Source organism: Trematomus bernacchii, unplaced genomic scaffold (assembly GCF_902827165.1).
Source record: "Trematomus bernacchii unplaced genomic scaffold, fTreBer1.1, whole genome shotgun sequence".
Classification (NCBI taxonomy): Eukaryota; Metazoa; Chordata; class Actinopteri; order Perciformes; family Nototheniidae; genus Trematomus; species Trematomus bernacchii.
This window is the reverse complement of record NW_022987708.1, coordinates 1,298,386-1,314,916: the sequence shown is the minus strand read 5'-3', so window position 1 is coordinate 1,314,916 and position 16,531 is coordinate 1,298,386. Positions and strand designations below refer to the sequence as shown.

General features: G+C 39.7%; 1 protein-coding gene across 1 annotated transcript in view; it reads right to left on the bottom strand.

The window, feature by feature from the left end:
• Positions 1–16,531, bottom strand: part of LOC117490945 (inactive N-acetylated-alpha-linked acidic dipeptidase-like protein 2) — a 330,276-nt gene that overhangs the window by 237,320 nt on the left and 76,425 nt on the right. The window contains exon 6 of the mRNA XM_034140729.1: positions 4,612–4,755. Within this exon, the coding sequence (XP_033996620.1) occupies positions 4,612–4,755 (144 nt within the window). The remainder of the gene's footprint in view (positions 1–4,611; positions 4,756–16,531) is intronic.

Genomic DNA, 16,531 nt, shown 5'->3' with positions numbered 1-16,531 from the left:
ATGTCATTGCAAAATGGCCTACAACATACAAAAATGTTTGCGACGGGGCTCCGTCATACTACTCATTATTACGGCTACCATATCGCACTTATAAAACTGATACAAACGTGGAGGTCAGTCTCGTATTAGCTGCCAACTGGCTAGCAAACGTACATGGTTAAAAGAGTTGCTTAAAAATGATTAGAACATAGAAATACAGTATGAACATGACTAGTCTACGATACCAAAATAACAACAGCAGCTTACCTGCAACATGACACTAGTAATAAATAGCATCCTACTCTCAACTCTAAATACAATACACACTTTCTTTCCATGAACACAAAGGAAACATAACAAAAGTCTATAATCTCGCACTGCTTGGAAATTATTTTGTAAAATATGACTGTTTGTGCCACAATAATCTTTAAAGACATTTTTATTTTTGGGGCCTGCTTAGATCGCACTGTGTTAGTAGAGGCTTGACATATTGGAGAGTAACATTCTACACGAGTCACTAACCTGCTTGGTGAGAGGTACGAAGGCCTATAATATATACTAAATGATATCTCTGCATGCCTCCTTACCTTTATTCCTCTTGCTCTTTCCTTACCCACTCCTAAGGTCAAAAATAATGGGCGCTGAAAATGAATGAAGCACCGTGTTGAAGATGTTGGGCAGTTTTACTTTGTGGTTCGGAAAAGTGGAGAAGCCTCTAAAAGCAGCATCCACACACACAAAAGACATTACTAGAGGAAATTCAGGCTTTTTATATTATCACTACAATTATAACAACTGAATTAGTGATGCTTTAATTTTTTTTCCAGTGCTCTACATTCAACTTTCTTATGGTCAAAGAAACATGGGTTAGGGTTAGGGTTATGGTCATCAATGTGACAACTTTGAATGTCTTGTTGAGTCTGACAAACAGTGAAATAACCCGTTTGTAAAACATTCTCACTCAATTGTCTTCAATGATTAATCAATTATCAAAATACTTGCCAATAATCTTTCAATGTATTGTTTAACTGCTGAATCATTTAAACTCTACTCTGAATTACAGATAGGAGGGGGGTTAGTCTTGTAATTATAAACACCCATCAGTGACATACACTGTAGATCAGTGGTCCCCAAACTAAGGCCCGCGGGCCGGATACGGCCCGCCTCCACATTTGGCCCGGCCCCCTGAACAATACCAGAGACGCATTATGATTTTTCAGTCTGGCCACGCGAATCCTAGACTAGCCCCTGTCAAATAGAACGGAATAATGGCGAAAAGGTTAGGTAAGAGAAAAATTGATTCAGAATGCAGGGTATTTAACCTGCAGTGGTCAAACGATTATTTTTTTGTTCAATGGAAAGAAAAGGCTATTTGTCTCATCTGTCAAGAGGCGGTGGCGGTATTCAAAGAATACAATCTGCGCCGACACTATGAATCCCGTCACAAAGACAAGTATGATAACTTGCAAGGCCAAATGCGAGCAGACAAACTCTCAAAGCTAAAAAGTGGACTGTTAGCTCAGCAGAATACATTTGTACGCCAAGCTCAGCTGAACCAGTCATCCGTTCGGGCCAGCTTTCGGGTTGCTCAACTGATAGCAAGCAGCGGTAAACCTTTCACTGATGGAGAGTTTGTCAAGAAATGTTTGAATGCTGTCGCGGAAGAGGTGTGTCCCGAGAAGAAAGATGTCTTTAATGCCGTGAGTCTGTCGGCGAGTACAATCACCAGACGCATTTAAGAAATCGGGGGTAATGTATATGCCCAGCTGCAGCAGAAGACGAAAGAATTTGACTTTTTTTCATTAGCACTGGATGAGAGCACGGACGTGCAAGACACAGCGCAGCTGCTCATTTTTATTCGCGGAGTTAGCGCAAACTTTGAGATGTGCGAGGAGCTGGCAGCCCTCCAAAGTCTCAAAGGGACTACAACGGGGGAGGATATTTTCGGCAAAGTATGCCAAACCATGGAAGAGTTGGACCTAGACTGGTCAAAGCTTGCCAGCATCACGACTGACGGGGCTCCTAGTATGGTGGGCGCGTCTCGGGGTCTAATAGGACGCATGAACCGGGAGATGGAAGAACGGGGTCTCACCGCCCCGCTACAAATCCACTGCCTAATTCACCAGCAAGCACTGTGCTGCAAAGTGTTGAAGTGGGATTCTGTCATGAAGGTTGTGGTGTCATGCATAAACTTCATCAGAGCAAAGGGACTTAAACACAGGCAGTTCCAACAATTCCTGTCTGAACTGGAGTCTGCGCACGGCGATGTGCTGTACTACACAGAGGTCCGATGGTTGAGCCGGGGCAGAGTTTTGAGGCGTTTTTACGAGCTGCTACCCGAAATTAACGCATTTCTTCATTCAAAAGACAAAACGGTCCCAGAGCTGATCGACCCAGAATGGAAATGGCACCTCGCATTTTTAACAGACGTGACAGAAATGCTGAACAGCCTTAACTTGCAGCTACAAGGGCAGGGGAAACTCATTTGCGACATGTATTCTCACATAAAAGCATTTGAGGTGAAACTTGCGCTGCTTTTAGAACAAGTGAAAAAGCACAACTTCATCCATCTCCCTGCTACCCAAAACCTCTCTGCAGAGAACCCAGCGGTCCCGTTCCCAGCTGAAAAGTGTGTGGAAGCACTGGAAATGCTGAAGGCGGAGTTCGGTGTGCGATTCCGGCAACTACGTGTTAATGCAAAAGAAATCCGTCTTTTTCAGAACCCCTTTCTTGCCGACATCGATGAAGCCCAGCCTTCTTATCAGTTTGAGTTGGCCGAGTTACAGAACTGTGATGTTCTGAAAGATGCATTCAAGCCCAACAGTCTCATTGACTTCTATGCCGCCCTCCCAAACGACACGTACCCTAACATAAAAAAACACGCAATGAAGATGTTTACACTTTTTGGCAGCACGTATATCTGCGAGCAAACCTTTTCACACATGAAACACCTGAAAACTCAGATGAGATCAAGATTGACAGATGAACATCTGCATCAGTGTTTGAGACTGGCTGTGACTAGAATGGAACCTGACATTCAACTTCTCACCAGCCAGATGCAGGCCCACAGTTCACACTGATGAACATACATAGGTAATATCACTTTTCTGACTTTTCTGAGTATAAACAAATGTAATCATAATAAAATCTACTGGGATAAAATCCATCTCCACAACCATACTGGTAGTGAAATGTATTGTGCTGTGTAGGTGCTGTATCACTTAGTTCGGTTTCTCAGCCTGCTTGCTTTGTGGTTTTCACAGGGAAGTTGATGAGAGAGAGCTGCAAACAGCGGTGTCTACAAGCCTACTGGAACCTACAAAAGGATTATAAGGAAGGAACACAAGAACTTTGAGAGACTGCTCATATGAGTCATTTGAGTAAGAGATTCTGCTCTGACAACTAAGCTAAACTTTTACCTGTTAAGATTGTGCACGGCACAACAGAAAGTTAATGTTCAGTGGACTTTTTTTCTGTGAAGAACCCAGAGAGGGTTATTTGGTTATTATTTATTTCATTAATAGTGTTATTATTTATTTCCTGACTTTTTTTCTGTGAAGATCCCGGAAAAGGTTATTAATATTTGGTTATGTGTGGCTTTCTGGAAAACAATAAATGTTTACGTTTAGGCACCCCTGCGATCGTCACACTTTTTCTGTTACAAACTGACCCCGGCCCCCATCAGAGAAGGGAAAAGTTATGTGGCCCTCACAGGAAAAGGTTTGGGGACCCCTGCTGTAGATGATTGAAAGGGATCCCTACAAAACGTGTTATTGGATTGAAACAGTAGAGGATCTGTAGGTAAAATGATGATATAATCAGACAGCTATGAACTCTTCATGCTGACAGAATAGACACAAATACAGTCATTCATTTCATTCCTGATTTGGAGGCAGCTGGATAAGCAAAGTCCACCCAAAAGTCTCCTGAGCTATGACCTCCAGCTCTTCCTACGCAGTGCTATTTCTAGATATTCACAAATCTGTACTCCATGTTGGACATTCCTAATAACAAAAGGAAAAGGTGTGCATGCTGGGTATATCTTAACCATACAATCAACTCAATCAACTCAACTGGCTCCTTTCCAGGAAGAAACTGCTGTTTTCAATCTTTCAAAACACATGGTCCAATCACCTGGTGATTCAAGCTTATTCCAGCTGTTTGAACTCACAATACAACCACCCACATTGACATCAACTGGAAAATAGACACTTGATATATTCCTGAGAACGGAGATAAAGCTCTCATTCTGGTGGTACAGTGACCCATCCCCCAGTATCTCCATAGTGCTGCCACGAGACACAATGGAGGAGATGGTGTTAACTCTTTTGAAAGTCTAATAATAACACATTTGAACAGACACATTTCCGTACTGGCTGTAACACGGAACAGTTAAAACTACAGTACAGTGAGCTTGAGCAAGAGAACAAACCTTTTTTAAACGTTTGGTTATTATTATTTACTCTACATTTCTGGCCAAATAGGTAGTGACACATGAACTACTTGTGAAAGATTTTCCTTCAAGAACTTTATTATTATTTGTATTTATTTTTTGTGATTGCATATAATATTGGTGATTTTACTTTATATTTAGTTTAACGTCATGATATCATTCTTTCATTGTGTATTTACCTGTGTTGGGAGGCCTGGCTAGAGGCACACAGGAGTCTCCCTGCCCAGTGGACGAAGAGGACAGTAACGTCTTGGCCAGGAAGGCGGAGATGGGCTGCACCAACAGAGACGTCAGACTTCTTCCAGCTTCTCTTGACACCTCAGCTAGAGAGAAATACAGAAATACAGAAAGAGAATCAAGGTGAAAATCAAGGAAAAAGAGACAGATGCACTTTTGTAACCCAGTGTTATTCCAATTCCATTTCAGACGTAGTTTTGGGTCCCATTGTGCTTCTATTTTTACATTTAAAAAGTAATCAACATTTAACAGTAATAATGTATTTATGTTGTGCTTATTGTAGCCAGTTTTATGTATTTGTGAAATCTTGTAATTACAATAAAATAATACAATTTAAATCTCTTTTTCTGAAAGATACAGTCTTAGTAACATGACTCTCACAACAATAGGGACATTATGACAATAATCTAATTGTGTACAGTAAAACTTTATTTCTAAAAGGGACAGTTCCCCTGTAAAAAACAATATTTCATATTTTAACTTTTGCCTGTAGTGCTATTCGTTGATCTAGATGTATATGTTTTGGTGTGAGTTCCAGAGAGTTAGACATATCAGTCCAGGAGATTTCTGTCTTCCCTTGATTGTAATAGAAATACTGTAGTTTGCCTTTGGCTTGTGGCAAAAATATATTTTGAAAGCTTACTGGCAATATTTCTTCCCAGGAATTATAACCTTGTGATAAGGCACAGACCTTGTTGTGGTGCTGGGACAGTCGGAGATGCAAACAATGATGGCATAATTCCCGGTTAAGCTGTAGTGTTAAGCTAGCTCGCTAATGATAAGCTAACTCAGGGAGTCCGTGTGAGTCTCTTGTCAATGACCGCCATGATACGGTTGGCCAATATATTTCAGTAAAAAACAAAATAGCTCTGACATAACATTGCCAGTTCTGTGGATTATCTTGAGTGACGTGGTAATTTTTTCTGGAAATAGACATAGAGCTTTTCAAACATTTTATTGACACCTTTTGCCCCACAAGTCGAGTGTTAACTAGTTGAATCCAACCAAACAATGCAGAATGATAAGAAGCACTTCAGTTACACCTGAGTAATGTATTAAAAATACAGTGAAGAAGATATGTTAGGTACAACAAGGCCTAATGAAGCAGTTTGTTGTCAACAGATGTATTGAGTTGGTTAAATACACACATTCGAGCAGCAGACATCCCAGCATCAGCCAGCCTGAATAAGAATTATTTTATAATATATTTTGTTGTCCTTTTTAATTAAAGTGAAATAAGATCCGAAGCACATAGATGTCATGGTCTTGATATAGGAGGGATAATAAGTGGTGCGTTTTGTGATATATTGGTAACATGACCGTATGTTGCTGCCAGCAGCTTGAAAGTCAATCCAATGTGATTGGAATGAAGGAATATATTTATTAACCTTCTCTTTCAGGGACTTCTCTATTTGATTAACCCTAAATAAATAGCTGCTCTCCTAGCTATGAAACAGCAGTCAAATATAGCAAAACAACACATTTTAACTGATGGAAACACATTGTATGATGTGAGCACTTCAAATCTGGTGGTTAATTCTAACAGCTGGTATAATAACTACAATGAAGAAAATAAATGTTTTTTTATGATTGCATTTAGCAACTCATCTGTTGTAATTCTACTCTTATTGTTATTGGTACGTGTCTGGTTGTTTAGTAGCATCCTGGTGTGATTTGCTTGTGATTTAAGGCAGGATCCAAAAGACACAAATGAATATCACTTGTACAGAAAACAGTTAGCTGGTGCAGAAATAACAATGGTAACCATATCCACAAGGAAACATAACAGATATAACATACATAGAACATACAGAGGAGACTTATTGCTCCCCTCTTCAATGACTGATTCAGTTTTAAGAGTCAATTTCACTTTTTTTGTATTACCTATCAATGACAAATGTAAGTGCAGTTTTAGGTAGGGGATTTCATAATGAGAATTTGTCCAAAATAATAATATTTACTATACTAAATGTTGGAGATAATATCTAACTACCTGTGATTTCACTATCACTGACATATAATAATAACAAGGGATCACAAAGTGTAATTATTGGATGTGTTAAATACAAAGGTATTCAATTCAATTCAAATGCCTTATTGTCATCTGCACTGTAGCTACAGTGTAGTTAGGGCACATACATTCTAAAGTCCCCAGCTCCTCAAAAAATGCAACTTAAATATATATACAGTAAGACAAGAAAGAATAAAAAAAAATATAGACCAAGACCAATGTGAAAGTAAATGTGGAAGAAATAAACTATACATTTAAATTAGAATAAGATGAGCTAAAAACTGAATGTTAAATTAAATACTTTACAGTGTAAAAGAATACTGCTTATTGTTATAATAAATAATACTCTTCTGCATTTTATTCACAAGTATTCCTTTGACAGTAGGCACTGTGCATCCCAGATAAAAGGAAAGTCATGTCAGAGAGCTTAAAAAGCCAAATCTGTATCAGATCTAAGGAGACCCGCTGAAAACACAGCAAAAGGTAGAAAGAAGGAAACTAAACCTTCAAACTGACAAATTATTTTTGGCATACTCTGTAAAAGCAGGTAATAGGTGATTAAAGCCCTCATTAGTTACAATCCCTGTTAAACGTATCGTCAATGTGAGTCTGCTACGGGAGGTTAAGTCCAGATTGTGAGGCTGACTCAGCAATCAGATGGTTGTAATTCCAGCCGTGGATCATAAGGTTAGGCAAAGACATTAAAAAGGGATATGCGTTTAAAGACTGAGACAAAGAAGCCTGTCAAAGTAAGTTATTTAAATGAAATCTCGCAGTTTGTCTTGTATCTGCCCTGAATATAGATACAGTAGGTGCACAGCATATAAATACAGTGTGTCATGTATAAGTGGCATTTAATGGGACCATTCTTCTGGCATGATAAATATGTTAGTTTGACAAAACTAAATGATAAAATGGCAGTAAGCCAGTTTGAATACTTGTATGAAATGCAAGCCCTGTGTTAGAGAAAAGCTTCTCTGATATTGCTCTAGTAAAAAGTGTGTCAGTTGACTGGGGAGAGATTAGTCCAGACACACTGTCAGAAGGCTGTGTAGCCTCAGTCTGCTGAGATAAATCTAGTCGTAATTACACATTGACAAAGACTGTGGAAAACCAAACGCTGTTCCAGTTTTTATCAGGAGCATTCTTGCTGTCTCCAAAGACTTCCTGCCGCCAGCTGCACACCTTTTTGGACTGTCAAAATATATTTATAACCACGTGAATGACTGGTTATCATGGCAAAAGTCCCATGTCATTTGTTTTGTTTGTTTTTGTACCAGCTGCGGCAACGATGAAGCAACACACAGCTAAAAAGGTCTGTCTGTCTGTCTGTCTGCATAAATACAACTTCACAGATGTCTTTTTGATATCAAATTAACCTGTTAAGCCCTGAGCCTGTTTTTCAGGTCTCAGGCTCGAAAATGACATTCCCAGAACAAATGACCATATCTTCCCTTCTAAAAGGGTTAAATTAATAATCTTTTTTCTCAAAGTAATGATAAACCTGTGAGTTGGATGTAGAAAAGTCAGAATCAATATCAATATAGTTTTTTATTTTAAAGAAAATTCAGATTTTACATAGTAAAAAACTGTAAATTATAGTGTCCGTCCAAAGATTCTTTTTTACTTATAGTGAAAACCACCCTTGGATGATGGGTTAGTAGACTAAAAGCTTCAGGAATCCAAAGTACAACATATAATAAGTACCAAAACAAGTGACATTTGACCTTTTTAGAGAGATTTAGCAAAAATAAACCACTTCTGGGGTCATTTGGGTGAATTTTCCATATTTCTGGCCCCCCTTGCTCGATTTTGATGGTTGACACCTCTTTCTGACCGTTAGAGCCAATAGAATCGAAGGGGGAGTCCCCCACACACACACGTTGTGAAGAGAAAAGGTGGGGGCTTCGCGCATGTAATTTTGCATCAGAGTGGACCTATCTCTAGCTTTGACATCTGGAAACGGAAAAGCAGTTTTAATGCTTATGGATTATCAGAAATCATTTCAAAGGGACACAGACACATTGGATTAACCTATGGATTAACTTCAGCAGCGTTTTTATCGTTTTAATGCCATTGAAGACCACTTTGGAGAGACTACAGAGCCAAGGTAAACATTTTAGCATTTTTAGCTACCTAGCGTCACCTGTTTTGATGTCCGTTTTTGCTTATAACATCGCAAATACGTATAATTCAGTGGTAATGTCGGTGTCAATTGATTCTGTGTCACCCCACGATGTGAATCGATGTGTTGGATGTGGTGAAAAGATAAATAATAAGGTTTTGTGAGTGATTTTCGGTGCAGTAAGGTGTTAGCATTTTTCGCTCGTTGCTAATTCAGAGGCTCAGTGTTAGCATTGTGGGTTTTCTTTTGAAAAAAAATAAATAAATATCAGTTAGATGAGTTTCTTCCCGTTACATGGATATAAAACATTCATAGTTTTATTAAATGAACATGCCCTCAGACACTGTTTCCTGCAAGATGTTGCGGCAGTACCCCGGTACCGGGGTCTCTCGGGCTTAACAGGTTAAAGGAAGAGTCCGTAAAATGGGCGGGGTTTAAGTAAAGTCCTGGTGTTGGCTAGTGTGATCTCATGTCAAGATGGCTGTTTAAAAAAAAGAAGTTTGCTTTGTATGTGCATCATTTCATTGGTGTGAATGCATGCTTATTTTCAGTTTTCATGTCTCCTTGCTTAAATGTTCAAAAAGGTCTTTATTTTTCTCATACTGTGCTGCAGCACCACTTTTCACCCCTGTCTGAAACCAGAGCCCAGTCTGCTCTGATTGGTTAGCTGGCTGGCTCTGTTGTGATTGGTCAACCGCTTAGCATATTACATGCAATGTGATGGAGCGGTAGCCAATAGAAGCTCAAGTGTGACATAGTGTTGTCATTATGTTATGTAAGCAAACAAAGGAGTCCATTTCAGGTAGCGGCAGACCGTTAACATGCACAGAACCTACTGTATATTAGACACTTACAGGAAAGGGAAAACCCCAAAAAGCATAATAGGACTTTAAGACATGGAAACGAATGGCTCCAAAGGGCCTCGACAAAAACTAAACTAACTAAATAAAGGGTACATTTGCATGTTTTGTGGCATCAAATAGGAGAGCTATCTATGCTAACAGAAGAAGTATGAGTTTAATTGAAATATCTCACCATATCTTAATATATTAACGTAATTATTTACTAAAATAACCAATGACACAGTCTTAATCATTGCCAGGATTTCTGATTTGATCAAAAGAGTTGTAATGAATTTCCTACTACAGTATCTTCACATTAAAAGGGAGACTGCAATCAGAGACATAATTCATTAGTGTCCTTTATATATCCTTTTCTAAGCTAGTTGCATCTTGTATAGCCCAATAACTGAATCATATTGTTGCTTCTTTTCTTTTCTTGCAGCTGATCCATACTTTGTCCAAGTTTGTGAATAATCTATATTCTAACCTTAGCTGCGAGGACAAATTCAGCAACCCTTGAAAATAATCCCATGTGGTTTCTTTGAACCAAACTTCTAGTCAATAGCCTTATGTGGCCGGTGTAGAGAGTGCCACAGCGGCATTCCAACTCCACGAGATGATTAATAATCCATGTACGACAAGGGAGACAAGACAAGGGGGAGAGAGCAGGGAAAGAATAGTGAGGACGGGAAATAAGGCAAACAGTAAAAACAAAAAAGGAAGGTCAGGAGGCAGTATGAAAATATTTGAGAAAAAAGATACAAGGTTAGAAGAGAGGACACAGGTAATGTCAAGATGTGAATAGATGAAGTGACATGGGTAGAAAGCTGAAAGAAGACGAGCTGAGGGGAAGCAAAGGACAAAAAAGGAGATTAAGGGATTAGAGGAAAAACCTGATTCAGTCTTTAACTGTTTAAGTGTTCTAGTGTTGTCAGTCATTGTTTGTTGTGCTGTCTGACATTACATTACTGGGGAAAGGAAAATTCCCCTCTGAGACAATGTAGTTTATGTCTGGTAGAGAAGATGTGTGACAGCATGGCTAGAAAGGAGGGTAACACTTACCAAGGAACATGCAATATATGAAATAATGGGCCTAATTAATACATTTCTAATAAGTTATTCCTGACTAACTTTAAAGAGGACATATTATGCTCATTCTCAGGTCCATATTGGTATTGAGTGTCTCTCCTCTGACATGTTCAAAAAGCCTCTTTTTACCCTCTGTCTGAAACCAGAGCCCAGTCTGCTCTGATTGGTTAGCTGGCAAGCTCAGCCTATCACGCACAATGTGATGGACCGCTAGGCAATATAAGCATGAGTCTTACATAGTGATGTCACACTCAAGAGTTTCAGGCCGGGGGGTGATGTTTAACTGAAATTACAAATAAAGCAAAAATAATATTAATTGTACCCTTGTACGTAAAGGTTATTTCACAGAAAAAAAAACATGTACATTCCATTATGTCCTTGCCTTAATTAAAAAATGTTTGTCTCGAAAACGATATTTCATTTTTCCAGAACGATGAGGAGCTTTCTTTTTGTCATACAAGCCGAATATTTTTCTGAGAGCATCAATATTGAGGTGTGAACATGACATGAAAGGGGTAAGAGGACCTTATAGGAGCACTTAGCGCCTCAAGCACTTCGTTAGCAGATCCTCCAGAACTCTCTCTAAGGCCCCGGCTCCACGAGGACAAATACGGCAAAACGCATCGGAGTAACGCAAATGCAACCGCAAAAAACCTTCCGTCCCCACGCAATATACACCGGATTGTGTCAAGCTCCACGAGACGGCTCCGTTTACATCCAAACGCTGGAAAAGCTGCAGTACATATGCCGAACCTGTACGTGGCGCTGTAACTTCCTCCACAAAAGCAGCAACTTCCTCCACAAAAGCAGCGAAGAAGAATGGTTGTCATGGCTGCACTTCTGTGTATTCTCCGCGGTGGGGGCCGACAGAACCGGGCAGAGTTTTTCGCCGGTCAGCGTGTGTTAAAGTTTAAATCTTCCGGACAAAATTATAAAAGTGCCGGTCAAAGGTCTTCATTGTTATTTATTGAGCTTTAAAACAAATGAATAACGACGATATAATGATATATATAATCATCAAATACATCTCTTTTTCCTCTCTTCTGACAGTGTCAGTGTCTGTCTCATGCAGCAGCTGATCCTGTAATGAGTGACCCGACAGTAAAAATGAACATATTTATAACTAGTTTAGGTAGTTAGAGAGGTAATTAAAATAGCTAAGGGTGATGATCTGACTTGAAGTGTGTGTTTTGCTCCCGCTGCATCACAGCGGCAGGAGCTGCGTGTCTCCGTCCTGTCAGATTAGACTTCACTCGCGTTTATGTCCATATCGAGATAAAGATAAATAATCTGAATTCAAGGAGGAGCTCCTGTAGATGTTGCACAAAGAACTGTAGCATGGTTAGTAGCGACTGGAGCACGATAGCAACCCTGCGGGGCAGAGGCGGGGCTATGAAAACGAATGACCGTATAGGCGACTCCACGGCCCCGTTGGACCCCCCAGAGCGCTCCGTTCCCAGATCCATCCACCTTTGGACCCGTTGTCATTTGCGGGGTCTGTTTCTACGTTTCCCTTACGGCGTCGTCGAGCTTAGAGGGCTATACGCATGAGAAATATGCGGATTCAACCCGTTTTCGTCCCCGTGGAGCCGGGGCCTAAACCCTTCATTAAAAGATGCTTGAGAACGATTGTCTTTGATGTTGGACTTCGGTTTTTCCCCCTGATCTTCTCCCTCTCTACATTAAATCCTGTCCTGTCAAGCTTCTAGCATATAATTAATGTATCCCTTGAAGTCATTCAGAAAATAGGTATCTGGGAATTCTACTTGTGTTAACTGGCCAACAATGATTGAAAGAAGATATGTAATTCACCTTAAATAGTGACAACTGGCCATATATAGAATCAAAAATGCGGGTTTGGCTTGATCCAACCCTCCAAGCACTTTAACTTTTCAGAGACGTTTTAGATTTAGGTTTTAGAAGTTGACTATCTACCTTTCCATCCATTGTTGGCCTTTATTCAAGCTAATCTCGAAGAACACTGGATCCTACATGTCCAGATATGCAACTCAACAGTGGATTTGTGTTAGTTCCTACCCTGGCTGGTAAATGCCCTTTTCATAACCCTAATGCCAACATCTCAGTTGTGTAACACAAGCTCTGTTATTATTCTTTAATTTCATAGTATTAAACTTAACAACACTTTCTTAATAACCACCAAATCTTAACATAAGTAATTTAAGACGTGTTTTTCTTGAGAGGACTGTCTCAACAAACCATATTTGAGCAAACTGAAGGACCACAGTGTATCAAATGTCAAGTGAGTCAACTTCCTGGTGCAGCACTGCTGACAAAAATGTGACTTTTACTGTGTACAAGGGAGGATTTTAACCTTCTGTGGAACTGCATGATTGAGTCCAGAGCAAATTACCTTCGGGGACATAATGTATATCGTATCGTACCATATAATAAAAAAAGTATCTATCAGTCAGAGTGTCCTGGATTAGTATTTTAGAGCCAACAAAGAGTCGCAATAATTACAAATACATTGCTCCTCCGCTCCCTTCACTGGCTAGCAGTAGCTGGCCAAATCTGCTTCAAGACACTTGTACAGGCTTACCGTCATGTTAATAGATCAGGCTCTTTCCATGACATGGTTAAACCATACAATCCATAACCTACAGTTTGCACCGAATTGGCCAATCAGCTTGCTATTACTGCGAAAGGGAACCAGGTACCATTCGAGAAAAAAACACCTGTTTCCTATCCTGGCTACAAAATGGAGAAACGAGCTCAGCAATAATATCAGGACAAACAGAAAAAAAAACATTTTCCACTTCTGTATGTAGCACTTATAAAGGTTTGGATTATTTAAAGCCAATGTACTTGCAGTGTTCCTAGTTTTTACAGTTTCTATCTTCACGGTTGATTGCACTTAACGGATAACAGCATCAGTTAAATGTAATGCAATGTAATATATAAGTGGAATGCAGAAAATCTGATATTCTAAGGAGACGCTGCTAACCAACTCTAAATAACTTCATCATTCTGGTTACAAACACACAGCTAAGATCTCATGATGATGGTTCCCTTCTCTCCATCCTCTGTATGTTCAGCAGAGCAAGAACTCTGCAAATCAATACCTGGACAGTGTGCACGCCCTGTAAATCTGTCTTTCCATTAGAGAACACTGATATGAACTGATACCTGGAGTGACAGACTGGCTCTATCCGACCAGTGTTTCTTTCTGTGTATATGGAGACCAGAGCAGGCCTTTGACATTTTGACATATTCTCAGAGGCAGGACCAGCCACTGACTTGATGATGTGCAGGGCACACAGAAAAATCATCCTCCAAGAGGGTCCTTAGATAAAAGATTGACGTGTTCAGGAACAGAGAGAATCCACCTGATATTCAACATAATGTCTCTGTTTTATAGGCAATACACTGGATAAGGTATTGTTTGATTTTGTGTTTCCATTTTAAATATGTTAGAAGTCCATCTGAGTAAAGCCTTTAGAGTCTGACAAAAGTTTTCTATTTTTTAGAAAAAGACATTTGATTATTGAGTAAGTGATTCCAATCTAATGTTCTCCAGTTCACGTTGGCGGTGATATTTATATAAGAGCATTTGGTTTAATGGAGATGAAAAAAGCCCTTACCAGCCAGAATAAAAACAATTTCTAAGTCTGAATTTTCACTCTTGTGTTCATGACTAAAAAGAGGTAGAATAACAACGTTTTTCCAGGATAATCAAACAATGTGTTCTTTCATCTCTTAAAAAGGTGGAATAAAGTTCTGCCAAGTGAAAAAAGTGCACTACTTATATATGTTTTTTACAGGACTAAAAGCATTCACACTTTGTACTGTGTGAGTTTCTCAATTCACGTCTAAACAAAAGGTAGGTTTGAGTGCATGGAAGAAAATAAATGCTTTTAGTCTTCTCTAGAAAATCATGTAGCAGCGCACTTCCCTTGGCAAAACATGTTTACTTAACAGGGCTCAACAGTAACGGTTGCCAGGTTGCCATTGGCAACCATTCAGAAAAAATGTCAACCACTTCTTGGCCTTTGGTTGCCATCAGTGGCAACCACTTTTTAACATCAAGAAATAAGGACAGCAAACAGCAAAATGTGCACCCCAAAAGAGATCAATGTTAATTATTTGTTGTATAAAGAGTGATATTTAATTATTGTTGTGACCAGTCGGAACCTGATACTTAAGTTGCACGTGCATTGGTGTGATTACGGAGCCAGAAAGCGATGCACGTTTACTCGCGTGCGTGGTGCACTCCTTTTATGGCAAGACCCCACACAAAGTCAGTCAAAATTGGTGAAGTGAAAGAAAAAAAGAGCACGTTTTAAAACATAACAAAAAATGTAAAACTGAAAAGTGGTGTGTGCATATGTATTCACCCCCTTTGCTATTTAGCCCAAACAAAGACCTTCAGAGTCACACAATTATTTAAATAAAGTTCACCTGTGTGCAATGAAGTGCCTCATTATCTCTAATTATTATATTAATAAATTATTATTATACAACTGTTGTAGAAGGCCTCCGTCTTCCATACCACAGCAAGTGGCCTTTCTAAGCAAGAAAACGACACCATGAAGACTAAGGAGCTCTCCAAACAGGTCAGGGACAAAGTTGTGGGAAAGTATGAGACAGGGTTGGGTTATAAAAAAATCTCACAAACGTTGAACATCACGAAGCACCATTAAATCCATTATTTTAAAATGGAAAAAATATGCCACGACAACAAACCTGCCAAGAGAGGGCCGCCCACCAAAACGCTCACACCGTGCAAGGAGAGCATTGATCAGAGAGGCAACAAAGAGGCCGAGGATAACCCTGGAGGAGCTGGTAAGCTCCACAGCAGAGAGAGGAGAATCTGTACATAGGAACACAGTAAGCCGTACACTCCACAGAGCTGGGCTTTATGGAAGAGTCGCAAAGAAAAATAAGAAAACATGTTTGGAGTTCTCCAAAAGGCATGTGGAAGATTCTCCAAACATGTGTAAGAAGGTCCTGCGGTCAGATGAGACTAAAATTGAACTTTTTGGCCATCAAGGTAAACGCTATGTCTGGCGCAAACCCAACACCTCTGATCACCCTCAGAACACCATCCCCACAGTGAAGCAAGATGGTGGCAGCATCATGTTGTGGAGATGTTTTTCATCGGCAGGGACTGGGAAGCTGGTAAAAATAGAAGGAGTGATGAATGGGGATAATTGAGGAAACTGTGTTTCAGTCTGCCAGAGATTTGAGGCTAGGGCAGAGGTTCACCTTCCAGCAGGACAATGACCCAAAGCATACTGCAAAAGCAACGCTAGAATGGTTCAAGGGGAAACATTGAAACCTTTTGGAGTGGCCTAGTCAAAGCCCAGACCTTAATCCAATAGAAAATCTGTGGTATGACCTAAAGATGGCAGTACACGAGCGGAACCCATCTAACCTAAAGGAGCTGGAGCAGTTTTGGCAAGAAGAATGGAAGCAAATCTCAGTGGAAAGATGTGCCAAGCTTATAGACACATACCCCAAGAGACTTGCAGCTGTTATTGCTGCAAAAGGTGGCTCTACAAAGTATTGACTTTAGGGGGGTGAATAGTTATGCACGCTCATGTTTTTTCATTATTATTTCTTGTTTGTTTCACAATAAAAAATATGTTTTGCATCTTCAAAGTTGTAGGCATGTTGTGTACATCAAATAATACAAATTCTCCAAAAATCAAATTAAATGACATGTTTTAATGCAATAAAACATAAAAAATGCCAAGGGGGGTGAATACTTTTGCAAGGCATTGTATCTGCTTTTTTGTCACCAAATCCCAGACCAAAACCAATAGAGTGTGCAG